The sequence below is a fragment of the Myotis nattereri genome, assembly GCF_964212035.1.
Source record: "Myotis nattereri genome assembly, chromosome: 3".
Lineage (NCBI taxonomy): Eukaryota > Metazoa > Chordata > Mammalia > Chiroptera > Vespertilionidae > Myotis > Myotis nattereri.
The window spans coordinates 149,116,888-149,144,180 of NC_138077.1; the positions used below are offsets into that span (position 1 = coordinate 149,116,888).

Sequence of the window (27,293 nt, forward strand, 5' to 3'; positions counted from 1 at the left end):
TGTTTTTCTATATGGATTTGTATTACCATCTGGGGTCACCTGCTTCCTTCCTGAAAATCTCCTGTTGTGTGTTTTCTAAAGACAATTTGCTAGCAATATAGTTTCTCCAAGTCCCTACACTGTTTCAAATAAAATCAGTTCTTTGTGGGAGAACTTCAGAGATGCACTGCCTCTCTCCCTGGACAAATATCTCTGAGTCATTGCTCCTCTTCTGGGCAAGGGTGGTAGCCTCTGGTCTTCCCCATGTGCCTCTCCCAGCTGAGAAACTCCTTCCTACAAGTGAGCCAGAGGGAGGGTGAGCAGGCCAGGCAATCTCAGCCCACTGTGCATCAGCTAGAGCCTTCACTCTGTGAGTGGGTCTGGGTGCAGGTTGGGAGCCCCAGGCTCCAGTGTTTGCAACTCAATGTTGGAGGGGATGAGAAATATGGTGGCCTGCCTCTCCCAGAGACATACCTAACCCTGCTTGAAAGAGGGAAGAGGGAGCCAGATGTTGTCAACTCCACGCACCAGGAACCAGCAATGGAGCGTTTGTCAAACTGAACTGTAAGATTAGAGTCACTCAAGGAATTAGGCCGACATAGCAAGCAAGCAGGAGGCAAGTTTATCAGAAGGAATGGGAGGATTGAGCCAGGGAAGGTTAGCACTCAGTCTCCGCTATCCTCAGGGTTGAATTTTATGTGCAAAACTGCAAGGGCGGAGGCTGGGGGACATAAGTGTTCTAGTCTGATTACATGGAGGCCATCGTCCTTCAACTCTATTAGTGCTGGTCTTTGAGGCTGTGGGCTGTAAGCTGCCTTTGTTATTTTTTGTCCTGCTGTCTCGCCCTCGGTGGGACTCCCTCCTGTTGAGCCAGATAGGGTGACTGCATGTAGTTCCATGAAATGAGGCTGGGGCCACTTTCTCCTTTGGGACTTTCTAGTTAGTCCGCCTGAGCCAAATGTCCTCTGCTGGCCTGTCATGAACTAGTTATGAAATCCTGTAAAATCCATGTACCCTCCCGTTTGCATAGCTTGCAGAGGTTCCTATCATGGTTGTTGAGTCACTGCTTTTTACTCAATGCTTTCAGTTACACATTCCTATAAATCATTCATTTCTAACAAAGTACTTTAGGAGGTCAGGACAGCCACGTCACATCTGAGTTTAAATAAAAGCCCAACCATCCAGTGAAAGGCAGAGAAGTAACAAACCACTGCAACCAACACTGAGGGGAAAAAACAGGTAAGAACTTTATTTTCTCATCAAATCAGCTTTCTCTCCACCTCTAAAGGACTGTACTCTGAGAAATGGAGTCCAGGGTAAGGTTGGGGCAGGTGGGAGGTATGTATAAGGGTCAGTTCATTTTCCAAAGAACGATGAGCATGAGGATAAGTTGCAGCAGAGCCCGCGTGGCACAGGCAGCGAGATGCAATCCCAGTGATATCAGGTGGCAGCACATCCCTAAGTGTCACTACTGTGCTTGGAGTAATTAGGCAGCAGCAGACAGGGGGCTAAGCTCAGAGTTTGAAATGCATTGCAATTGTCTTTCTCTTTGCCAAAACTGTATTGGCTTTAGACACAGTTAAATTACCATTGTCTTGATGGAACTTGGTCAATTCTGGTCTGACTGCAGCTGAAACTCTGAAAGGGCTACAGATATGTTATTTTCATGAGAAATCAGCATAGAAAACGAGATGCAGCATAAACAGCCACCTGACAATGTTAAAAAAGAAGAAAGAAAAACCTGAAACTCAGAGTGAAAAATGAAGATTCACAAAAACATCATACATTTTAGTCAAATAGATGAGCTTGGTTTTCAAAGCGGATGACTCACTTAAAAGTAACTCAGGTTCTGTTTGCCGGATGTGAGGAAGGATGGGGGGCTGGTGAAAATGGGGAAGGGATTAAGAAATACAAATTGGCAGTTACAACAGTCACAGGGATGTAAAGTAAAGCCTAGGGAATATAGTCAATAATCCTATGTAATAAAGAGGGAATATGCAAATTGACCATCATGCCATCACAAAGACGTGGGTGCCCACAGCGAAGGCAGGGTTTCTGTAACACAAGATGGCTATACTCACAGTGGAGGCTGCATTCCCATAACGGATCTGATGCTGCACCCTCTGTCCAGTGAAGCATGACAGGGGACCTCAGGCCATGATCCCTGACCCAGCGACAGGCCGGGGGACCTGAGGCCATGCCCCCTGCCCAGCAGGGCTTGACAGGAGGACCTGAGGCTGTGCCCCCCGCCCAGCAGGGCTTGACAGGACCTGCGGTTGTGCCCCCCCACCCGGCAGGGCTTGACAGGGGACCTCAGGCCATGGCCCCCACCCAGTGGGGCTTGACGGGGGAACTCAAGGTGTGCCCTCTGCCGTGGCACCAAGCCTGTGGACCTAAGGTAGTACCCCCACCAAGAGGCTTCACGGGAGACCTCAGGCTGTGCCTCCCTTGCTGGCAACAGGCCAAGGGACCTCATGCTACCCTCCCTACCCCAGTACCAGGCCAGGGGGCCTGAGGGTGTGCTGGAGGATCTGAGGCTGCTCCTCCTGCCAAGCAGGGCTTGATGGGGGACTTGAGGATGCATTTCCTGCCTCCAGCACCAAGTCAGGGGACCTGACGCTGCACCCCCCACCTAGCTTTGACAAGGGTGGGGCCAGCCGTGTCTGGATCTTGCCCAATGGGTGTGGGGCCGTCTGGGTCTTTTTCTCACACCATTTTAAGGTGCCGCTGATTGGCAGGGACTTGGCTCTGGGTCTGGTGGTGTGCCCCAGACTCTGATAGAGGGAAGATTTTCATATACATTTTACTAATTTTCTTTCATCTCTGACAATTCTATTATAGAGAAAGGGAAAATAGCAATATTAAAATATTTCCTCTAATTAAACCCCTTTTTTATGTGCACTAACTTCATGCACCTGGCCAGTAGTCCACATAATAAAAGCCTAAGCAACCATTACAGCAGAACAAGTAAAACAACTGGTTGCTATGACATGCTATGACCACCAGGGGGCAGAGGCAAAATTCAGGAGCTGCCCCCTGGTGGTCAGTGTGCTTCCCCAGCCAACCTCCTGCAGCTTACCAACCTCCTGTTCACCCTCCCCTGGCTGGGTGGCCAACCCCTTACAGCCCTGCCCCCCACAACCAGCCAACCTCCCATGACCCATCCCCTAACCAGCCAACCTCCTGCAGCTCCTCCACCCCAATCCAGCCAACCTCCTAGGCCCCTACCTGGACGAGCTGGCCACAATTGGCCCCAATTGGGACTGGGCGATACTCTCCGATTGGTCCCTATTGCCTGCAAGGCTGAGGGACCCCACCCATGCACAAATTGGTGCACCGGGCTTCAGATATTGTTATAATTATGTATGCTGACATGTAGACCCATAGAAGAGATCCTTTTAAGGTATACAAATGTCTAACAACTATGTAGTACACTGAAATTCATATAATATCAATTATCAACTATAATTTTAAAATGACAATTTTTTAAAAATAAAATAAAATAAAAAATAGTTCCAATCAACCAGATCCAATTTCTTAGGGCCAACTTCTTTCTTACCCCTTACAAGTAGAATTTGGCCCCACTACTGTACTAAAAAGCTTTCTCTTTAAGAAACCTGCATTGCTGAAGCCGACATTTTGTATACCTGACCTGTCTATGCTCTCAAGCAAGTTTGTTCTTGCTTTCTGGAAACTGCTTCTGAATTCCTTGGCTTGGCATGAACTTTACTCATCACCTGCTTCTCAGACAACCCTCCCTCTCTCTCCTTACAGCTCTTCCTCTCCCTCTCTCTCCCTAGTTTCCTCCCCTCCTGTCTTCTTCCTGCTTCTCCTTCTACTCAACCTAATGAAAAACAGAACAAAACAGAATGCCTACAAGTGTATGATGGGAAATATATTTTCACCGAACAACCTAGGCTCCCCTGATCTGCCTCCTGATCTTTTAATCCATATTTCATAGTCTTTTGTTCCTTACAACACACACATGTATACACAAACATGGTTTTTGGCAATATTCAGTATTTGTAGTTGTGCACTCTTACCCCCTTTTAGTTGGAGGCTAATTTTTTGTGAAGCTAATGAAGTTGAAGTATAGGGCCCCTTGCTTGCACAAGCCCATATCAAGGCTGTGGGCAGGTCTCTAGTCCTGTTTTTCCTATAGTCATACATTTTTATAAAATTTGCAAATGTCAGTTATATTGGTTCCGCTTCCAGAATAACAGTATAAACAGTTCTGTGAACCCTCACTTCTGCAAAATAAGCACAATTAGTAGAAAAAACACATTTCAAATCTGTGAAAAATGCCCTGTCTGTTTTTGCACAGCAGTTAGAGTGTCGACCCTTGGATTGAAGGGTGGATTGAATGATTGCGGTGGGGGCAAGTGCAGGAGCAACCAATCCAAGTGTCTGTTTCACATAGATGTTTCTCTCTCTGTCTCACCTCCCACCCCCCCCACGACCACTCTCCCAAAAAATCAATGGAAAATATCCTCCAGTGAGGATTAACAAACAAAAAAAACAACTATGAAAATCATCCAAAGAGCATACATCTAATGATGAAACATTTATTCCCCAAAGTCGGTATTCATAATAGAATTAATTACCAAATAAATATTAAATTTCTTACACGTGGCTGGATGTAAACTACTCTCTAAACCCTATTCTATTTTATACTAATGTCCAGCAAATAAATCTTTTTATATATTTTCATTGATTTTTAGAGAGAGGAGGGAGACGGAGAGACAGTAACATCAATAATGAGAGAGAAACATTGATTGGCTGCCTCCTATGCATCCCCTACTGGGGACAAGCCTGCAATCCAGGCATGTACCCTGACCTGGAATTGAGCCCTGACCTCCCGGTTCATAGGCCCACGCTCAATCACTGAGTCACACCAGTCAGGTTCTCGTCTGAAAATTTTAATGACAATCTAAAAGGAAGTTTTCTATGGTAAATTAAAAATTTTGTTCATGAAAGTGGTTAAATGTTGATGTCCTTGTCATACCAATTTTTTTTTTAATGGACTACTTCAATTGCACTTCTGTAACTTGCTAAAAGAATACAAATCTTCCCCTCATCCATCTCACTGTTGACACAGAACTTTTGGCCATGTTGGGGAATTTTATGACTCTACATTCTGGATCAAAATAACCTGGTGAAAGTTCTTGATCTACTTAGAATGGAAATTCTAATCCATCCCATCCCCTTGCTTACAGATAAGGAGACACCCTGGACATGGCCTCACACATCCAGATGCCAGGCCCGGTGTGCCTCATTGAGAACACTAACACCCAACTAGTGGTTAATCCAGAAGCTTTGAAGATCCTGTCTGCCATTACACAGCCTGTTGTGGTGGTGTCCATTGTGGGTCGCTATCGCACAGGCAAATCCTACCTGATGAACAAGCTGGCTGGGAAGAAAAAAGGTGAGGGGCACCAGCTAAGCTCTACTAGATCCCTTCTGACTACCCAAACTCCCAGCTGTGTGTACGGTGCTACAGGAAGAGCAAGGTAGACATGGGGAGGATTTTTGAAAGCGAGCTTTTAATCTACCATTGTGCTCTTATTTTACTGTGGTCTCAAAGAGTCAACTTACTGTCTCTTCCCACTTTCCTTAATTTCCCTTTTATAAGCATAATTTTTATTCTTTTCCTAGAATTCTATGTTTAATTTTTTAAAGAATCGCCACATCATGTCCCACAGCAACTCTACCATTTTCCAGTATTCTAATTTCTCCACATTCTTGCCAATACCTTTAATTTTGTTGTGTGTATGGTGGTTTTTGTTGTTGTTTGTCTGTCTTTATTGATTTCAGACAGGGAGAGAGAGAGAGAGAGAGAAAGAGAAAGAAACATTAATAATGTGAGAGAATCATTGATTGTCTGCCTCCTGCACACCCCACACTGGGGATCAAGCTCACAGCAAACACAGGCTGGGAATTGAACCGTGACTTCCTGGTTCATAGGTCAGTACTCAACCACCAGTCACACTGGCCAGGCTGTTATTTTGTTTTTTTGATAGTGATCATCCTAATGGGTGTGAAATAGTATATCACTGTGCTTTTGATTTGTATTTACTGGATAGCTAATGCTGTTAATTATCTTGTTATGTGTTTATTGGTTATTCGCATATTTTCTTTAAGGAAATGTCTATTGTAGTCCTTGGCTCAATTTTTACTAGTAATTGGGTTTTTTGTATTCTGGTGTTTCATTGCAGGACTTGTTTATATATTCTGGATATCAATCCCTTAACTGAGAAATATTTTCCCCCATTCCATAGGATTCCTATGAAACTCTGTTGATAGTATCCTTTGACCCACAAAAGTTTTAATTTTGAATCCAACTTATCTATTTTTCTTTCATTGTTCATGCTTTTGGTGTCATATCCAAGAAATCATTCCAAAGTCAATATTATGAAACTTTCCCCCTATGTTTTCTTCTATGAATTTTATAGTTTTAGCTCTTACATGTAGGTCTTTGAACTCATTTGGGTAATTTTGTAGAAGGAAAGCTTTCTATCTTGCACCATTGAGTGTGATGCTGGCTGAAGGATTTTCATATATGGCTTTTATTACGTTGAGTTAGTTTACTTCCAGTACTACTTTGTTAATGTTTTTATAGTAAAAGGTGTTGGATATTTTTATGTATTGGATATTGGAATTTCCCTGTTTCTCTGTAAAATCAATACTGATTGTAGTTGGGGTTTTTTAAAATGTATTTTTATTGATTTAAGAGAGGAAGGCAGAGGAAAAGAGTGTTGGAAACATCAGTGATAAGAGAGAATCATCGATTGGCTGCCTCCTGCACATTCCACACTGGGGATGGAGCCCATAACCAGGGCATGTGTCCTGCCCCGTACTCGAACCATGATCTCCTGGTTCTTAGGTCGATGCTCAACCTCTGAGCCTTGCGAGCCAAGCTACTGGATGTGGTTTCTCATAACTTTGATTATGTTCATGTTTATCTCCATTTTAAGACACATATGCTATGAAAACTCCACTCCCTCTCTCTCCTCTCCCCCTGAAGGCTTCTCTATGGGCTATACGGTTCAGTCTCACACCAAAGGCATCTGGATGTGGTGTGTGCGTCACCCTAAGAAACCAAACTACACTTTAGTTCTGCTTGACACTGAAGGGCTGGGAGATGTAGAGAAGGTAAGCATTAAATATTCAATTTAGAGACAATCCCTTCACTTCTGGGTATTGTCTACACTATTTAATACTTTTTCTTTTCTTTTTTTAAAATTTTATTATTAATATTTTAATTTTTATTCAATTAAGAGCTGACAGTAAACCTTATGTGATTTTTTCATTTCTGATTATGTGCTAAGAGACCAAGTTTTGCAATCAGGAATGATGAAAATATAAGGAAGAGTCCTAGAAGAGCATAGTGCCCATTAGGTAGTATTCTAATTATTAACAAGAGTCTATAACTAAGCCAGTTAACACTGATGCATAAAGGTACCACCAACAAAATCAGTCATGAGTCCTATCCTTCAAAGAACTTTAATTAAGGATTAGCCGAAACCGGTTTGGCTCAGTGGATAGAGCGTCAGCCTGTGGACTGAGAGGTCCCGGGTTCGATTCCGGTTAAGGGCATGTACCTGGGTTGCGGGCACATCCCCGGTGGGGGATATGCAGGAGGCAGCTGATCGATGTTTCTCTCTCATTGATGTTTCTGACTCTCTCTATCTCTCTCCCTTCCTCTCTGTGAAAAATCAATAAAATATATTTTTTAAAAGGATTAATGTTCAGAATTCTTAACCTGAAGTTTAAATTTAAACCCTGTTATTAACACAGTGGCCTTAGAAAATTATTTCACTTCTTTTAACCTCAGCTTTCAGAACTGTATAACCAATGCAAAAGGTCAATATTTGCCTCATAGTGTTGTTTTAACTATTTAATAAGAACAGAAAGTGTTAGGTGAATAATAATGACTTGATAAAATAGCTATAAGTATTATTACTGTTACATAAGTCAATTTTTCTGTGAAAACAGAGAGAAAATTAAATTACATTGAAGGCTTTAGAGTGCCCACCAATCTGGACTCTTTGTTTTGCAATTATCTATCAATCATCATAAGAGGACCTAGTGAGAATCAGTATAACCAAGAATACTAATCAGAAGACTAGTCAAAGTATAAGTCTTACTAACAAGCATTTTCATTTGGATTTGTTTTCCTCTTATAAGACATTAATATAAAAAAAAAAGCCACTCCACTAAGTGAGCATCCGTTTACTACTGCTGATCTGGAAAGTGCCATGAGAACAAAACATAATCCTGGCCCAAATGTGTTCTGATTTCCAGGGTGACAACCAAAATGACTCCTGGATCTTTGCCCTGGCAATACTGCTGAGCAGCACCTTTGTGTACAATAGCATGGGGACCATAGACCAGCAGGCCATGGACCAACTGCAGTATCCTTTCTGTGGTCCAGAACAGCATCAAAATCAGAGGGGTGACTAGCATTTAAATACCAGCTCCCTGAAGGTGAATCCTGGCGAATCAAGTGCAAAAAGAGAAAGTATGAAAAATAATTCAAGGACAGGAAGAATTAACACTTGGGTTAGAAGCAAAGCCAAAACAAAGGTTTGGAATATGTGGGCCTAATATGGGATGAGAGGCACTGTACTTTTACACCATTTTTCCTTAGTTTGCTACTCAGCTATGTGACAGAGCTGACAGATAAAATAAGGGCAAAATCTTCACCTCCTGCAAATGGGGTTGAGGATTCAGCTGACTTTGTGAGATTCTTTCCAGATTTTGTGTGGACACTGAGGGATTTTTCCCTAGAATTGGAAGTAAATGGGCAACCCATCTCAGCAGATGAGTACCTGGAGAATTCACTTAAACTCAAGCAAGGTAAAGGGGACTGAGAACTGATTATTGGGAATCACAAGCTATTAGAAACGATCATCTTTTATTTTTCTACTAGTGGCCCGATGCACAAAATTCATGCACAGGGTGTGGAGGGGTGGAGGGGTGCCCCTCAGCCCGGCCTGCATGCTCTCTAATCTAGGACCCCTCAGGGGATGTTCGACTGCCAGTTTAGGCTCTGTTTGATCGGGCCTAAACTGGCAGTTGGACATCCCTCTCACAATCTGGGACTGCTGGCTCCTAACCGCTCACCTGCCTGCCTACTGATTGCACCTAACCACTCTACATGCCGGCCTGTTTGCCCCCAAATGCACCCCCACACTGGCCTACTTGCACCCCCTATGCCCATCTGCCAGCCTACTCGCCTCCAACTGCCCTTCTCTGCTGGCCTTATGGCCCCCAACTACCCTCCCCTGCTGACCTCATTGCTCCCAAATGCCTTCCCCTGCTGGCCTCATGGCTCTCTAGTGCCCTTCCTGGCCAGTCTCTGGGAAGGTCTCCCGGTCTAATTAGCATATTACTCTTTTATTAGTAAAGATTTAGTGTTTTTACATGTATACTTTTCTACTTCTTCTCAGCTGCCTAGTTCTAAGAATTAATGCTTGTTTAATATCTAAGTTCATAGATTTGATTTTGAATTATCTTCCCCCCTCTTCCAAGAAAAAGTTTCTGTTTCTTTCACCTTTCCCTGCACTGTTATCTGATTGATTTTTATCTCCCTGGTTAGGGCTTGTGGTGCTGTAATTAGCCAAAGAAAATGGAGTACAATGGGCATTTATTTAAAGAAAATAGGTTAAAGCTTAACAATGCACTAGCCAGGGGTTTTCAAACTATGGCCCACAGGCAAATGATGGCCAATGCAGCCTGCCAGCTATCCTACAAATAGGTTTTACTGGATGAATACTATGTAGACTGTCCATGGCTGCTTTCATGCTATAATAGCAGAATTGAATACTTGGAAAAGAAACCACCTGACCTGCAAAGCTCAATATACTTACCAATTGACCATTTACATAAAAAGTTTCCAAGCCCCTATATTAAGCAAAGCCATTTTTTATTATCTTTCTCCAGGTACCACTCCTAAAGATAAAAATTTTAACCAGCTCCGAAGTTGTATCCGACAGTTCTTCCCAAAGAAGAAATGCTTTATCTTTCATCAGCCCACTCATTGGAAGAAGCTATGCCAACTGGAGACAATTCATGATGATGAGCTGGAACCCGAATTCGTGGAAGAAGCTGCTGATTTCTGTTCCTACATCTTTAGCAATTCCAAAGTCAAAACTCTTTCAGGAGGCATCCAGGTCAATGGACCTGGTGAGTCCACTTCCCGGTCATTACTCTCACTGTCAAGACTAAAGAAAGGTGGACTAGCATCCACCTAGTTTCATCTCTAAAAAGTGCAAATCTACTATTACTATGGTATATTCCAGATGACACAACATTTCTAACAGACTTTATTAACCAGATTTTGTGGATGAGAAAAGATAGAAAAGACAAATTAAAAAGCTCCATTGGTTAAAATTTCCCTAATAAGCTGGACCTGTACTAATAAAAGAGTAGGTACATCATGCTCTTGTGTGACATCATCACAAGATGGCCACCAACATGTCATCACAATATGGCCACCACAAGATATTTACCACAAGGTATGTGCTAAAGATGGCTGCCACAAGATAGCTGCCAGATGATGGCCAGCAGGGGAGGGTAGTTGGGTGTTACCAGGACTGCAGAGGAGGGCAGGAACGGGCAATCAGGCTAGCAAGGGAGCAGTTAAGCATCAATCAGGCCAGCACAGGAGAGGTTAGGGGGCAATCAGGCTGGCAGGTAGGCAGGCAAGCAGTTAGGAGCCAGCAGTCCTGGATTGTAAGAAGGATATCCAACTGCCAGTTTAGTCCCGATCCCACAAGGTTGGAGAGGGTGCAGGCTGGGCTAAGGGACACCCCTCCAACCACCCCCTGTGCACAAATTTCATTCACTAGGCTTCTAGTCCCATATAATAGCTACTAGACAAATGTAGTACCTACATTTAACTAAAATTACATGTAGATTAATTAGAATTAAAGAAAATTAACAATTCTGATTACATGGCTAGTGGTTCCAATATTGGATAGCACATATAGCACATGACCATCATCACAGAAAGTTCTCTTGGACAGTGTTCGGCTAGAATAAATTAAATGGAGGACTCCTTTTAAAATTTATTTCTAATTTTTAATCCTCACCCAAGGATGTTTTTCCATGAATTTGAGAGGGAGAGAGAAACATCGATGTGAGAGAGAAACATTACTCAATTGCCTCCTGCATGCACCCCAACTGGGTATTGAATCCACAACCTACGTGTGTGCCCTGACCAGGAATCAAACCCACAACTTTTTGGTGCATGCAACGATGCTCTAACCAACAGAGACACCTGGCCAGGGCAGAGGTCTTCTTTTTAATTGTTTCACAAATATTGATTTTATAAATGCTTACCACGGATCAGAACTGATGATAGAGACATAAATGAGAGGGACCTTTCCTATACTAATGGTGCTTAGGGGTAAACACATGCACTCAATAAACACAGGTCTATGGTGCCTACAACAGAGGTTCTCACTGTTTGATATGTATCCATATAACTCAAGGATCTCGCCAGAGAAGAATTTAATTCAGTTGATCTGGAGCAGAGGTTGAGAGTCTGCATTTCTAGCAAACTTCCAGGTGATGTTAAGGACACAGATTCTGTGAGCCAAAAGAGTGTTGAGAGATATCATCAGATTTATAGAGGATGGACTTTTTCCTCACCTCACCTACAACAAACATTATCTTTTGTTCTCTATTTGTAGGGCTGGAGACTCTGGTGCTGACCTATGTCAATGCCATCAGCAGTGGGGACCTGCCCTGCATGGAGAACGCAGTCCTGGCTTTGGCCCAGATAGAGAACTCAGCTGCAGTGAAAAAGGCCATGGCCCACTATGACCAGCAGATGGCCAAGAAGGTTCAGCTGCCCACAGAAACCCTCCAAGAGCTCCTGGACCTGCACATGGCCAGTGAGAAAGAGGCCATTGAAGTCTTCATGAAGAATTCCTTCAAGGATGTAGACCATGTATTTCAAAATGAATTATCGGTAATTTTTTTTCATATGTGTATATGGATTAGGGTCACAGAAAGCAAACTACTACTAGAAAATAAAATGGGTACTTATCATGAGAGAAGGAATTATTACTAGATTTCAAAATGACAAAAACCACTATTTGTCATTATTATTGTAAGAAGAACCAATTTTGTTATGATTGACTTAAAGTTTGAATATTTTTTTCCTTTCATGCATAAACTAATACTATTTCTCATAATTTAATTAAATGAATGCAGGTAACAATCGAAGCTTTTCATCAAGTTACATGCTTGCTGTTATCAGACAAATTTCATATTATAGCCAAACACAAAGAAAGATGTAGTCTTAGTGATCTTTTTTTTTTATTGCTTAAAGTATTACAAAGGGTATTACATATGTGTCCACCCCCCCCCCAACCCCGCAATAGACAGTCCCCTAGCCTCCCCTATCCCCCAGTATCTTATGTCCATTGGTTATGCTTATATGCATGCATACAAGTCCTTTGGTTGATCTCTTACCCCCCTACCTCCTGCCCCCCAACCCTCCCCAGACTTCCCGCTGCAGTTTGACAATCTGTTTGAGGCAGCTCTGCCTCTGTATCTATTATTGTTCAAAAGTTTATAATGGTCTCTATTATCCATGAATGAGTGAGATCATGTGGTATTTTTCCTTCATTGACTGGCTTATTTCACTTAGCATAATGCTCTCCAGTTCCATCCATGCCGTTGCAAATGGTAAGAGTTCCTTCCTTTTGAGAGCAGCATAGTATTCCATCGTGTAGATGTACCACAGTTTTCTAATCCATTCATCTACTGATGGGCAATTAGGCTGTTTCCAGATCTTAGCTATGGTGAATTGTGCTGCTATGAACATAGGGGTGCATATATCCTTTCTGATTGGTGTTTCTGGTTTCTTGGGATATATTCCTAGAAGTGGGATCACAGGGTCAAATGGGAGTTCCATTTTCAGTTTTTTGAGGAAACTCCATACTGTCTTCCATAGTGGCTACACCAGTCTGCATTCCCATCAGCAGTGCACAAGTGTTGCTTTTTCTCCACATCCTCTGCAGCACTTGTTTGTTGATTTGTTGATGATAGCCAGTCTGACAGGTGTGAGATGGTACCTCATTGTTGTTTTGATTTGCATCTCTCAGATGATTAGTGACTTTGAGCATGTTTTCATATGTCTCTTGGCTTTCTGAATGTCCTCTTTTGAAAGGTGTCTATTTAGGTCCTTTGCCCATTTTTTGATTGGATTGTTTATCTTCCTTTTGTTAAGTTGTTTGAGTTCCCTATAAATTTTGGATATTAGGCCCTTATCAGATATGACATTGGCGAATATTTTTTCCCACACAGTGGGTTTTCTCGTTGTTTTGTTGATGGTTTCTTTTGCTGTGCAGAAGCTTTTAATTTTGATGTAGTCCCATTTGTTCATTTTCTCTTTAGTTTCAAGTGTCCCAGGAGCTGTATCAGTGAAGAAATTGCTTCGGCATATGTCTGAGATTTTGTTGCCTTTGGATTCTTCTAGAATTTTTATGGTTTCCTGTCGTACATTTAAGTCCTTTATCCATTTTGAGTTTATTTTTGTGTATGGTGTAAGTTGGTGGTCTAGTTTCATTTTCTTGCATATATCTGTCCAATTTTCCCAACACCATTTATTGAAGAGGTTATCTTGGCTCCATTGTATGTTCTTGCCTCCTTTGTCAAATATTAAATGAACATATTGGTTCGGGCCAATTTCTGGGCTCTCTATTCTATTCCATTGATCTATATGCCTATTCTTGTGCCAGTACCAGGCAGTTTTGAGAACAGTGGCTTTGTAATACATCTTGATATCTGGTATTGAGATCCCACCTACTTTGTTCTTTTTCAGGATTGCTGCAGTTATTCGGGGTCTTTTTTTATTCCAGATGAATTTTTGGAGAGTTCGTTCTAGATCTATGAAGTATGCCGTTGGTATTTTAATGGGAAGTGCGTTGAATTTATAAATTGCTTTGGGTAGTATGGACATTTTAATGATGTTGATTCTACCAATCCATGAACACGGTATGTTCTTCCATCTATTTATGTCTTCCTCTATATCTTTTTTCAACGTCCTGTAGTTTTCTGAGTAGAGGTCTTTTACCTCTTTAGTTAAGTTTATTCCTAGGTAGCTTAATTTTTTTGGTGCGATGGTAAACGGGATTGTTTTTATAATCTCCCTTTCTGAAAGTTCACTATTGGTGTATAGAAATGCCTCAGATTTCTTGGGGTTAATTTTGTATCCTGCTACATTGCCAAATTCATGTATTAAGTCTAGTAGCTATTTGATGGAGTCTCTAGGGTTTTGTATGTATAATATCATGTCGTCTGCAAATAAGGACAGTTTTACTTCCTCTTTTCCAATTTGGATGCCTTTTCTTTCTTCTTCTTGCCTAATTGCAATGGCTAACACTTCCAGTACTATGTTGAACAGGAGTAGTGAGAGGGGGCATCCCTGTCTTGTTCCTGTTCTTAGGGGATATGGTGTTAGTTTTTGTCCATTGAGTATGATGCTGGCTGTGGGCCTGTCATAAATGGCTTTTATTATGTTGAGGTATGATCCTTCTACTCCCGCCTTACTGAGAGTTTTTATCAAAAATGGGTGTTGAATTTTGTCAAATGCTTTTTCTGCATCAATTGATATGACCATGTGTTTTTTTTCTTTCATTTTCTTTATGTGATGTATCACGTTTATTGATTTGCAGATATTGTACCATCCTTGCATCCCTGGGATTAATCCTACTTGGTCATGGTGTATGATCTTTCTGATGTACTTCTGGATCTGATTTGCTAAGATTTTGTTGAGGATTTTGGCATCTATGTTCATGAGGGATATTGGCCTGTAATTCTCTTTGATTGTGTTGTCTTTACCTGGTTTTGGTATTAGGGTGATGCTGGCTTCATAGAATGAGCTTGGAAGTGTTCCTTCCTCTTGAATTTTTTGTAGTAGTCTGAGGAGGATAAGTTTTAGTTCTTCCTTGAATGTTTGGTAAAACTCCCTTATGAAGCCATCTGGTCCTGGGCTTTTGTTTGATGGAAGCTTTTTGATGACTGCTTCAATTTTTTCCATAGTTATTGGCCTGTTGAGATTTTTAGATTCTTCCTGATTGAGTTTTGGAATGTTGTGTTTTTCTAGGAATTTGTCCATTTCCTCCAGGTTGTCTAGTTTGTTGGAGTAGAGCTGTCCATAGTATTTTTTAACAATCCTTTGTATTTCTGTCTTATCTGTTGTTATTTTTCCTCTTTCATTTCTGATTTTGTTTATTTGGGTCATCTCTCTTTGCTTCTTGGTGAGTCTAACTAGAGGTTTGGCAATCTTATTTATCCTTTCAAAGAAACAGCTCTTGGTTTCATTGATTTTCTGTATTTTTTTTTGTCTCTATGTCATTTATTTCTGCTCTAATCTTTATTATCTCCTTCCTTCTGCTCACTCTGGTGTTTTCTTGTTGCTCTCTTTCTAATTCTTTGAGTTGTAGAGTTAGATGATTTACTACCATTGTTTCTTGTTTTTTGATATAGGCCTGTAGAGCTATAAACTTCCCTCTCAGGACTGCTTTCATTGTGTCCCATAGGTTTTGGATTATTGTGTTTTAATTGTCATTAGTTTCCAGGACGTCTTTAATTTCTTCTTTGATCTCATTGGTAACCCAATCAATATTTAATAGCATGCTATTCAGCTTCTAGGTGTTTGAGTATTTTGGGTTGTTTTTATTGTAGTTTATTTCTAATATTATGCCATCGTGGTCTGTGAAGATGCTTTTTATGATTTCAATCTTCTTGAATTTGGGGATACTTTGCTTGTGACCCAATATGTTGTCTATTTTTGAAGATGTCCCATGAGCACTTGAGAAGAACGTATATTCCCTGGCTTTGGGGTGAAGTGTTCTGAAGATGTCTATTAAGTCCATCTGATCTAGTGAGTCATTTAGGATTGCTGTATCTTTGCTGATTGTTTGTCTATAGGACTTATACAGTGTTGTCAGTGGTGTATTAAAGTCCCCTACTATGATTGCATTGTTGTCGATCTTTCCTTTGATATCTTCCAGGAGTTTTTTTATGAATTTGGGTGCTCCTGCATTGGGTGCATATATGTTTACCAGGGTTATAACTTCTTGTTGTATTGATCCCTTTAGTATTATGAAGTGGCCTTCCTTATCTCTTGTTATGGCCTTCACATTGAGGTCTATTTTGTCCGATATAAGTATTGCTACCCCAGCTTTCTTTTCCTTTCCATTTGCCTGAAAGATATTTTTCCATCCTTTCACTTTCAGTCTGTGTGAGTCCCTTCTAATGAGGTGGGTTTCTTGTAGACAGCAGATGTATGGGTCATGTTTTTTTTTTATCCATTCAGCCACTCGATGTCTTTTGGTTGGAGCATTTAGTCTGTTTACGTTTAAAGTTATTATTGAAAGGTACTTGTTTGTAGCCATTTCTTTTTTTGTCTGGCTGTTTTCTTTCTGAGCTTTTTATTTCTTCTTTTTATACCAGACCCTTTAGCATTCCTTGCATTGCTGGCTTGGTGGTGATAAACTCCCTTAGCCTTTTTTTGTCTGTGAAGCTTCTTATTTCCCCTTCAAGTTTGAATGATAGCCTTGCTGGATAGAATATTCTTGGATTCAGTCCTTTGCTTTGCATCACTTTGTAAATTTCCGTCCATTCTTTTCTGGCCTGATGTGTTTCTGTTGAGAAATCATTTGATAACTAATGGGAGATCCCTTGTATGTGACTTTCCGTCTCTCTCTTGCAGCCTGTAAGATTTTCTCTTTGTCCTGAACATTTGCCATGGTAATTATGTGTCTTGGTGTGGGTCTTTTTGGATTCACCTTGTTTGGGACTCTCTGGGCTTGTGTGACTTTTTTCTTCCCCACCTCAGGGAAGTTTTCTGATATTATTTCTTCAAATAGGTTTTCTAATCCTTGTTCACCTTTCTGTTGTTCTGGTACCCCTATTATTCGTATGTTGTTTTGTTTCATGTTGTCCCAAAGCTCCCTTAGGCTCTCCTCCTGTCTTTTCATTTTTTTCTCCAATTGCAGTACATTTTGGGTGTGTTTTGCTTCCTTGTCTTCTAATTCACTAATTCGGTCCTCCGCTTCTCCTAGTCTACTGTTGATACTTTCAATGGTGTTTTTTATTGCAGCTATATCACTCTTCATTTCTTCCTGGGTCTTACTTAAGTTGTTGATTTTTTCATCTGTTTCTTCTTGCTTCTTGCAGAGGTTGTCGATTTTTTCCTCCATCCGGTTTATGCACTCTAGGACCCTTATTCTGAATTCTTTTTCTGTCATGTTGCATGCCTCTGTATCATTTAGCTGCTTGTCTGGCTAGCCCTCCTTTTCTTTCCTTTGGGGGTTTCTTTGTCTACCCATGTTTGATATCCCTGACATATCTAGACGTTGAGTCATTCAGTGGCTGCTCCCTGGGTGGCAGTGACTTCTTGGGCTGTGTTTGCTCTTCGGGCGGTTGTGGTAGCAGCTGCTCTTCAGTTCAGTTGGCAGCAGCTCCTCTGGTGGGTGCTGTTCACAGCTTTGGTGGCTCTTCTGGCTGGTGGGGCGAGGTTTCACGTACAGCTGCTGTTCCTCAGCAGAGGGTGTGGTGCTCAGGAGGCTGCTGTTGCTTAGATCTGCTGCGTTGATTTAAGGGCACAAAATACAACACAACAAGGCACCACGTACCAGGCATTATACACAAATATATTCACGATATTAATAACCCCAAATAAAGGTGACCAACCAAATTAGGATAATTAGGGGATAAGGAAGAAGGAAGAGAAAAAGAAAAATTAGAAAAAAGAATAGAAAAGTAGGTACCAAAAAAAGGAGTGCAAAAATGAAATTGGGAAAAGGAAGGGGGGAATATAAAAGTGAGAAAAGAAAAGAAAAAAAAAGAGCGAAAAGAGAGAATGAATTGGAAGAGGGGAAGAGACTTTTTATATGAGGAGAATACTCCTATAGAACCGCCACTAATCTCATCAAATTCCAGCAACAGCTCCCTGGAGATGGATGCAAACTAGAAACAACCAATAATATAACGATGAAAATAGAATGGAGAACACTAATCCCAAAATAAAATAAAGAGAAAATAAAATGGCACTTTAAAAGATGGTAAAATGGTAGCAGTAATAATACTGGTTAAAAATAAGAAGGTAGTATTAAAAGGGTAAAATCAGGTGATGGAAAAAGAAGAAAAAAAAAGAAGAAGAAAAAAAAGGAAAAAAAGGAAAAAAAAATTGGTTTCTTAGTTAAAAGGTGCAAAGAGAAAAAAAAAATTGCAGTAGTGAAGGTCCTTCGATTCTTCTATTCTTCAGTCTGGTTCGCCTTTAGTCCTGCCAGGTATTCAGGAGAGTGTTGAGTTTCCCTGCGATACACTGTTCCTCTGTGTTGTAAACCACAGTCCTTATTTTAAAGCAGGCCGTATTTGTTTCCCAGACTGCCTTATTTTGTGTTTAGCAAAGAGTCAGTTTGTGGCTCAGCCTCTGGGTGGCAGTGTTCTGGGGTTGGCCTCTGAGGCTATAGGGCTTCTCAATCGCAGCTAAAACTGATTTAGAGAGGTCAACTATCCAGACCTCTGTGTTGTTGGTTCCTTAATAGTTCCCTCCTCTGTGTTGTTGCTGGGATTGAAAATCCCTCTATAGGCCAGACCCTGTTAACTCCCAGGAACTGATCAGATTATTTTAATCCTTGATCTTGTTCAGGGTGGAATCTGGGTGTGGCTGTGCTCCTTGCCTGGGGGCTGGGGGGAGGAGTCTCACTCTCTGGAGAGAATGGCTACCCCATTCCTGGGCTCAGGGGTGTCTCAGCACTCAAGTCGCTGCCACCTCTCCTGGCCCCCCTTCTCTCCTCAGGCTCTCCCCAGATTCCACTCCTCCGCACCCTCTCCCTCTCTTCAGCATAGGTGAGTGTCTGTATCCGAAATGTCCCATGAACAGGATTCAGTGAAAACAAACAAACACCGGCCGCGGAAATGGGGAAGGCTGAGTCTCTGTATGCTCCTCTCTTACCGGCACTGCATGGTCTGGTCAGCTCTTCAGGCTGCCCCCTTTAGGCTCAGTCCTCCGTGATCATAGAACCCAGCTCTCAAATCCCCCGGTGGCGCCAGGAATCCCACAGATCTCCTTTCCCCCGTCAGGGGCTGTGCCTGTCCCAAGGGACGTGGCTGTCTGCCACGCGGTCTCCCTCCGACCCTCTGGGCTCAGAGGTCTGGCAAACTTTCCTGCCCAAATCCCTGGTGTTTTTTTTTTAAATTTCCAGGGGAGTTCTGCCCTTCCCGGCTGCAAACCGTCTCACCAGCTGAGCAATTTCGACAATTCGGGGTGGGTGTTATTAGTTTCAGCTGCTCACTCCATTTGCTCCGGGACACGACCCGGTACACGTCTGCCTATATCGCCGCCATCTTCTTTCTCTAGTCTTAGTGATCTTGAGCAAGCTTACATTGAGCCACCTTTCTTCCATATGCAATCGCTGGTCCAATGTGAAAAGCAGAAGTTTCTTTCTAAAGGTGTATTTGTTGGACTAGAGAACCTAGTCCTGACCTATGTCAATGCCATCAGCAGTGGGGACCTGCCCTGCATGGAGAATGCAGTCCTGGCCTCGGCCCAGAGAGAGAATTTGGCTGCAGTGCAAAAGGCCATGGCCCACTATGACCAGCAGAAAGGTAGCATCAATGCTAACATAAAGCCAGCAATCTCTGCCATGAACTTCACCTCCAAGGAGAAAGGGTCTCCAATAGAAAGACAGGATCAGCAGGAAGGATGTGGTCTTGCTGAGGTGCCTGTAAGTTTTTACAGGGTCACAGACTGGTTTTTGAGAAGCCTTTCCAAAAATCCTGAGCTCAAGCTAACATTTTTCTCTGTACTCTTTCTACTTCCTATTTTCACATTAAAGGACCAGCTACAAAAAAGGAGAGATGACTTTTGTAAAGAGAATGTAAAAGCATCATCGGATCGCTGCTCAGCTTTACTTAAGCGTATCTTCCATTCTTTAGAAGAACATATAAAGCAGGGGGTTTATAATAAACCCGGAGGATATCATCTCTTAATGCAGACTGTGAATGAGTTGAAGATAAAGTATCTTCAGGAACCCAGGAAGGGAATACAGGTAACCAGAATTTATCTGTCTATCTGTTGCTCCCCTCAACCCCACACTTCCCTTCCTCCCGGTCTCCCTCCACCTCCTTTCCTTGGATCTGCTCTCTCCACGATGGCTTCATTCCTCACCCCACAGCTCCAAAAGTAGAGCCCTCATCGGAGAACAGAGACTCTGAATCTATATTTATATCAATCTCTTACAAAGGTTTCTGCTTCATAGGGTGCCAGGCTTGGTCGACCTGCAGCAAGTGCCCACCCTGTGACAGGGACCCCTTGACCAGCACAAGGACCAGGGAAAGCAAACAATTCCTACAGGAAAAGATGGGGGTCAAATAGGAATAAGTGCTTCCTGTGATTTCCTAATACTAATGCCATGTTCTCTGGGTCCTAGAGTGAAGAAGTTCTTCAGACATACCTGAGCTCCAAGGAGTCTGTGATTGATGCAATTCTACAGACAGACCAGACTCTCACAGAAAAGGAAAAGGAGATTGAAGGTGAGGAGTAAGTCAAGAGACTGGATAGCCTCAACAGCTTTTAAAAGTTTAAATAATTTGGCTTGGGGAACCGGGGGGTCCTTAAACAAGAGCCAGATGAGCAAAGATGCCTATTACTCTCCAAAGTCAGTCTCACGGGGGCATAGGCAGTCAGCAGCAACAATGGCAGGTAAGTTCACAAAGAAAAAAAAGCAAGGTGGTCACCCACATGAATTTGTCTTCTTCCTTTCCTCCTGGCAGTGCAACGTGTGAAAGCTGAATCTGCAGAGGCTACAGCAAAAATGCTGGAGGAAATGCAAAAGAAGAATCAGCAGATGATGGAGGAGAGAGAAAAGAGTTACCAGGAACATGTGAAACAATTGACTCAGAAGATGGAGCAGGAGAGGGCCCAATTAATGGCAGAGCATGAGAGGGTTCTGGCTCTTAAACTTCAGGTATTAAATGGCATCACCTTGAGGTTTCTCTTTTTCTGATTACTGTCCACTCTCCCTGACCTCTTTGTGTGTCTGTTAGAAAACGAAACCTGGAAGGACCTTGCTTGCCCCCTTGTACCTTTCAATCCCTGTCTGTTTGCCTGATTGGAGCCTGCCTATGTTGGGTTATTTAAAAAAAATTATATTCCTTTATCTCACATCCAGTCCTTCATCAGTACATTCTTCAATCGATGGTAGCTATTATCTTCCAGGCATTGCAAATATGTCTTATCTGTATCTCTTGCTTAATATTATATGGAGCAAGAATTGCTGTGTACCTATACCTTAGGAGAAGAAACAGAGGTTCAGAAAAGATGAGCTTTTATAAGGTCACACAGATCGGTAAGATATCTGAACCTCCTTCAAACTTAGAGGAATCTACAATCACTGTTTTTCTGTGACACCTGGTATGACTTTGGTTCTAAGAGAACCTTTATGAGCAGAAAGACTCCTTGCCTCTCACACCTGTGTCTTCCACTCCTGATTGCTATGCCCTACTCCTAGTTTGTGTATTGAGTTATGTGCAGAAATCCTGTGTGGACAGTTAGGGGCCTTGATGTCTTTAATTATATCCTGCTACTCTTGCCCCCAAGCTGTGGAAGCTTAAATCAAATTCCCTGATCTAAGATTCAGGCACTTCCTTAGATTTTGAAATTTTTTTTATTTCTGTCATGTTTATGTATATAAAAGTCTGAGTATAGTTGTGTGTGTGTGTGTGTGTGTGTGTGTGTGTGTGTGTAAAAGAGTCGATAAGATTTGAAAACAACCATATGACTAAGATTGCCCACATATGTTGTGCAGAAGTAATGGGACTTATTTTATCACTATATAAGAAGGTATAAGCCAAAATCTATCTCAGCTAAAGGAAGCTCAAGAAAAGCAATCATGCAACTAGGATGTCCAAGAGAAAGTATAATGAATATTTATGGTAGAGAAAATTTCAAGAAGAAATTAAATACTAAGAATGTGGATACTAGCTAGAAGTTGAAATTTGCTTACTGCTGTACTTTATTTACTCTTATTTGTCCCTTTTTAGGAACTGGAAAAGTTAAAAAAGGAAGGATTACAAAATGAGACCAAACAACTTCAGAGAGTAGTTGACAATCTCAAGGAGGCCATGGCAGGACTCAAGAAGCCTTGTACATTAATCTAAAGACCTAATTCAAAGAGCTTCCCTGGTCACTCTACCCAAGGCATAACTCAAGCAGTTTTAGAATCTGGAAAAATGTCACAACTTGAGAAAAAGTGAGCTTCTTTAAGCTGATAAAAGAAATCTACAAAAAACCCTTCACCTAACACACTTAATGATAAAAAATGGAAAGCTTTGCCCCTAACACAGTAATAAAGCAAGGATGTGCAGTCTCCCAGCTCCTGTTAAACAGTATAATCAAAGGTTTCCTACAATATGGCAAAAGAAAGAAAGAAAGAAAGAAAGAAAGAAAGAAAGAAAGAAAGAAAGAAAGGAAATTGCCTTTATTCTCACACACTTTGATTATCCACATAGAAAAATCCCAGGGAATCTGCAACAAAAACAAAAAACAGCAACAACAAAAACTCTTGGGACAAATACGTGAGTTTAACAAGGTCATAAGATTCAAGGTCAATTCAGAAAAATCCACTTTCAACTGTATTTTCATATAAAAGCAATGGACTATTGCAAACCAAAAATTAAAAAACAATACCACTTACAATAGCTGTTGTGTTTTTTTTTTTTTTTTAAAAAAAAGATGCAATACTTCTGTAGAAATATAACTAAACATGCACACAATCTTCTATGCTGAAAAACATTCTAAGACCAAGAGATTATGGGATCGATCATGATGTATGAATTTCCTTAGATTCCAACTCCCCTGTTGTTTTTGTGATGTTCCTTTTACTCATTGTAGAGAAGAAGGTTCAAGACCCTTATTATTAGAGCTATCCCTGTCAAAAGCATATGCCTAGTATTTGTTACGTTTCCCTGAGCACTAAAAATATGGCAATTGTGGGGGGCAGAGGTGGTATGGAGGGGGTCAATGGGAAAACGGAGGGATAGCTGTAATACTATTCTATATAATAAAAGCCTAATATGCAAATCGACCAGAACGACCAGTTGGTGTGGGGCAGGGCTGGCGAGCAGGCAGCACCAGGCCAGCCAAGGCAAGTGCCAGTGGGCAGAGGGAGGGGACAGCGATTGTGGGGAGATGGGCAGGGGGCGGTGGTGGCGGGGGGCAATGGGGGGGGTGAGGCTGGCCACTCCCAGCACCATGCCCCGATCGGCCCGTAAGGGAGGCCAGACTATGGCTCAGGCCCATTCCATGGGGGAGCAGGCCTAAGCCATCAGTTGGATATCCCCCGAGGGCTCCTAGTCTGCAAGAGGACGCGGGCTGGGCTGAGGGACCCCCCAAGCGCACGGATTTTCTTGCATCAGGCCTCTAGTCAACAGTAAAGGTAAATTAAATATGTATATCCATGGTGTGTTAGGTTTTTATCCAAAAAGAAAGAGGAAAAAATATGGCTCAGAACTCAGTGCCACATAATATGACTACTACACACACACACACACACACACACATGCACACACACATGCACACACACAGACACACTCTACCCTTCCCACTCACCATGAGTTCTTTAACAGACAGGATTTCATAGAACACAAGACAGGAAAACTTACTCAGAGTTTTTTCCCCCAAAACTATGTTCAAAACAGAGTCCCCAGGGAGTTAGGTGTGGCTTCATGAAAAGCAGCCATTGCTTAGGCTACAGGGATCATTCATTCAAAAAACTTTGGTTGAATACCTATCACATTCTGCCAAGGAGTGGGAATAGAGTTGTAGTTCTTCTCTTAAAGAGCTCATAGTCTAGTGGTGAAGACAGAGATTAAATAATACAGAAAACTAATGCCCAAGAAATTGAGTGGAGAGGATTTCTGATTTAGGAAGGAGTTTCTCTAATCCCTCTACCCCAATATATCTGAGATGGCTCCTTAGTTTGTCTTAACCATATTTCCCTTTTCAGTCAATTAGTGGAAAAAAGAAATCCAATTTGGGAGGGAGAGATAAAAGAGACAGTGCCTATCAACTGGCCCCAGAAAATCTATTTAATGAACAGTGCGTCATGCTCACAGTGTCTCTCTTGGAGTTGATCCTTAAAGAAATGAAATGAAGAAAGCAATGGGTTTCATCTAGTGGCCAATATTATTATTACTCTTCACAGAACTTCACTACCTTTTATCACCAGTTTATTGTTTGTCTTCCCCACTAGAATACAAGTGGGCAGGAACATTACCTATTTTGCATATCATGGGCTCAGCCATCTAGAAGGGCTCCTGGAATGCACAATAAAAAATTTTTAAACACACGAATAAACAACTTAATGAAGAGTTTATCATCCCACCACCATTCCTCATGCTTCTCCCTGAAAGTTTAACATTTGATTGTTTAATATCATATTGAATATTACAGGAATTGGATACTTATCTAAGTTCTTGTACTATTTAGAGTACAGCCTTCTCTCTCTCCCTGTCTGTCTCCATAAAGGATGTCTTCATTATTCCTTCTTTATAGACCTACAGAACCTAGTGTTGATTTACGTTCCTGCCATTGCTCTGGGGATCCAGCTGACAGAAAGCATGTTGTGCCGCCAGCAGCAGTGCTAAAAGGACACTGCACACTAGGACAAATTGAAGGAGCAAAGGGCAGTCCCCACTGAAACCCTCCAGGAGCTGAGAGCCTGCAGAAAGCCTTAGGAGAGAGGCCTCTAAAAGCTTTAGAGCTCCGTCCTGCATGTGAACCAGGAATTCCGGAGGCGAAGCCACACTGAGAGAGGAAATATACCCTTCCTGAGAAGGCCAATTCCTACCAGGTTCTAACAGGGATTCTCACTCGTGCAGTGCCATATTCAAACTCTATTAGCCGGACCCACACACCGAGTCCATGCCCTTTTAAAAATTGTTCAGGGTCTATGAAAAATTTCTCACTGATTCAAGTAACCACTGCTAATATTACATTGCTGTCAATTCACTCAAATGCACATGTGGATAGACAGACAGGAAGGCAGCCAGATAGATAAATAGATACATAGTTACCCTGGGCAGCCTTTCTGTGGCTAAATGTACACTGTCTATTACAATATTTGAAATATGTAATGTTTGTACAGTTATTATTACCTGGCTGGAAAGCATCAATTTACTTTCATAATTCATACAAAAAAATGTTTCATTCAAAATAACAATATGCAATTGAAAAATGGGTATAACTCTTTTTTGATAAACATAATTGTATATATTTATTATGTGAAATATGATTTTATCTCTTTACTAGAAACCCAGTACATGAAATTCATGCAGGGAGAGGGGGTTCCTTCAGCCCAGCCTGCACCCTCTCCAATTGGGGACCCCTTCTGGGACGTCTGACTGCCGGTTTAGGCCTGATACCTGTGGGATCGGGCCTAAACCAGCAATCAGAGATGCCTCTTACAACTCCTGGCTCCTAACCGCCTACCTGCCTGACTGCCTGATCACCCCTAACTACCTGTGCCTGTCTTCCTGAGTACCCCTAACTACCTGTGCCTGCCTGCCTGATTGTCCCTAACCCCTCTGCCTGGCAGCCTGCCTGTCTAATTGCCCCTAACTGCCTGCCTGATCACCCCTAACTGCCCTCCCCTGCCGGCCTGATCTCGCCCCCAACTGCCCTTCCCTGCCAGCCTGATCTCACCCCCAACTACCTTCCTCTGTCAGCCTGATCTAGCCCCCAACTACCTTCCTCTGTCAGCCTGATCTAGCCCCCAAGTACCCTCCCCAGCTGGCCTGGTCTTGCCTCCAACTGCCTTCCCCTGCTGGCCTGGTTGCCCACAACTGCCCTCCCCTTCCAGCCTTATCTCAGCCCCAATGGCCCTCCCATACCAGCCTGATCACCCCTAACTGCACTTCCCTGTAGGACTGATCTCTCCCCCAACTGCCCTCCCCTGCAGGTCTTATATCTCCCCCAACTATCCTTCCCTGCTGGCCAATTTGGTTCCAATTGGTCAGTTTGTATGCCAGCAGTGTCAAAAGCTCCAGCTCCTAAGCAGCCATTGGCTCTTCAAAGGTCACCCAGATTTGGTTCTGATTGGTCAGTTTCTATGCCAGTCAGTGTCAAAAGCTCTGCCTTCTTGGCACCCATTGGCCCCTCACAGGTCACCCAGTTTTGGTTCTGATTGGTTGGTTTCTATGCCAGTCAGCATGTCCGGGCCTATCTCTGAGCTTTATCAGAGAGGCAGAGGTGATCACCAGCCACCCCAGAGGACTGGAGAGAAACAGAGGCACAGCTGCTGGCAAAGCCCAGAGAGAAAGAGAGAGGCAATGGCTGATCAACAGCTGCCACGGAGGTTGAGGATCAGACTCTGCCTCTCTCTGGGTTTCTCTCCGGGCCTCTCTCTGGTGGTCCAGCAACCCAGCACTGACTGCAGGACTGACTTCCAGTGTTCAGTGGAGCCTTCGGTCGTTCATTATGGACCCTGGGTTTTTATATTTTAGGATAATTTTTTAAATGTTTTTATTGATTTTTAGCGAGAGAAGAAGAGGAAGGGATAGAGAGATAGAAACATCAGTGATAGAGATACATGGATTAGCTGCCTACTGGGGATCCAGCCCACAACACAGACATGTGGCTTCATCAGGAATCAATCTGATGACCTCTTGTTTCATGGGTTGTTTTTTGGTGGAGTTGATGGAGTGATGAAAATTTCTTCTTGATTATAGCGATGGTTACACAAATATATATAAAACCATTACATTGTACCTTTTGAATTTGTGAATTGTATGGCATATAATCTATATCCCAATAAACCAGTCTGGTTGAGTTTTTTTTTTATTTTTTTTTTAAGAAGATTATATAGCCTGCACTCATGTGCTGGTGGTGATTTAATCAATCTTGTCATCTTCTGAGGACTCCCTTTTTCTCTCTAAGACTTTTTCTTTTCAATCTATCTCCAATTTCTAACTACTATTCATTATTATGTACAGCAGTATAGGTGACCAGGTTTCTGTCCTATCTTTGCATAATTCAACAACCCTTTAATATATTTGCTGAACAAAGGTCATCTTCTAGGTGTCATCACTACAGAAAACCTTCCCAAATTAGCACATCCCTGCATGCATAGTGTTAAGTCTCATCCATGAAGTCCATGGAGGATTCGATCAGAATCTATGGTGAACTGAGCAAAAGGAATGGGATTGGTGTTGTATGTAAATTTTATTCACCTGTGAAAACCCCTTGCAGTCCTGTGTCTGTTCTAATAGAAACAGTGTACCTA

General features: G+C 42.2%; 1 protein-coding gene across 3 annotated transcripts; it reads left to right on the forward strand.

The window, feature by feature from the left end:
* Positions 1–1,168: 1,168 nt before the first annotated feature.
* On the forward strand, positions 1,169–22,706 carry LOC308516726 (guanylate-binding protein 1-like). Of its 3 annotated transcripts, XM_081087790.1 has the most exons (11): positions 1,169–1,218; positions 5,196–5,404; positions 7,004–7,131; positions 8,284–8,393; positions 8,642–8,838; positions 9,925–10,167; positions 11,679–11,959; positions 19,848–20,060; positions 20,442–20,544; positions 20,785–20,978; positions 22,054–22,706. In XM_081087790.1, exons 2-11 carry the CDS (start codon positions 5,215–5,217, stop codon positions 22,168–22,170), a joined length of 1,776 nt encoding a protein of 591 aa, XP_080943916.1. In that variant the 5' UTR covers positions 1,169–1,218; positions 5,196–5,214; the 3' UTR covers positions 22,171–22,706. The 3 variants fall into 3 exon arrangements, with proteins under 3 accessions (XP_080943916.1, XP_080943917.1, XP_080943918.1); XM_081087791.1 differs by lacking the exon at positions 7,004–7,131; XM_081087792.1 differs by lacking the exons at positions 1,169–1,218; positions 7,004–7,131 and having other exon boundaries at positions 4,907–5,404.
* Positions 22,707–27,293: the final 4,587 nt, after the last annotated feature.

What these genes read in the sequence shown, in the direction of transcription:
- LOC308516726 (XM_081087790.1), top strand. Translation starts at nt 5,215, where the DNA reads ATGGCCTCACACATCCAGATGCCAGGCCCGGTGTGCCTCATTGAGAAC. An exon ending in AAAGGAAAAGGAGATTGAAG is followed by an intron (nt 20,545 to 20,784) that starts GTGAGGAGTAAG and finishes TCCTCCTGGCAG; the next exon opens with TGCAACGTGTGAAAGCTGAA. An exon ending in TTCTGGCTCTTAAACTTCAG is followed by an intron (nt 20,979 to 22,053) that starts GTATTAAATGGC and finishes GTCCCTTTTTAG; the next exon opens with GAACTGGAAAAGTTAAAAAA.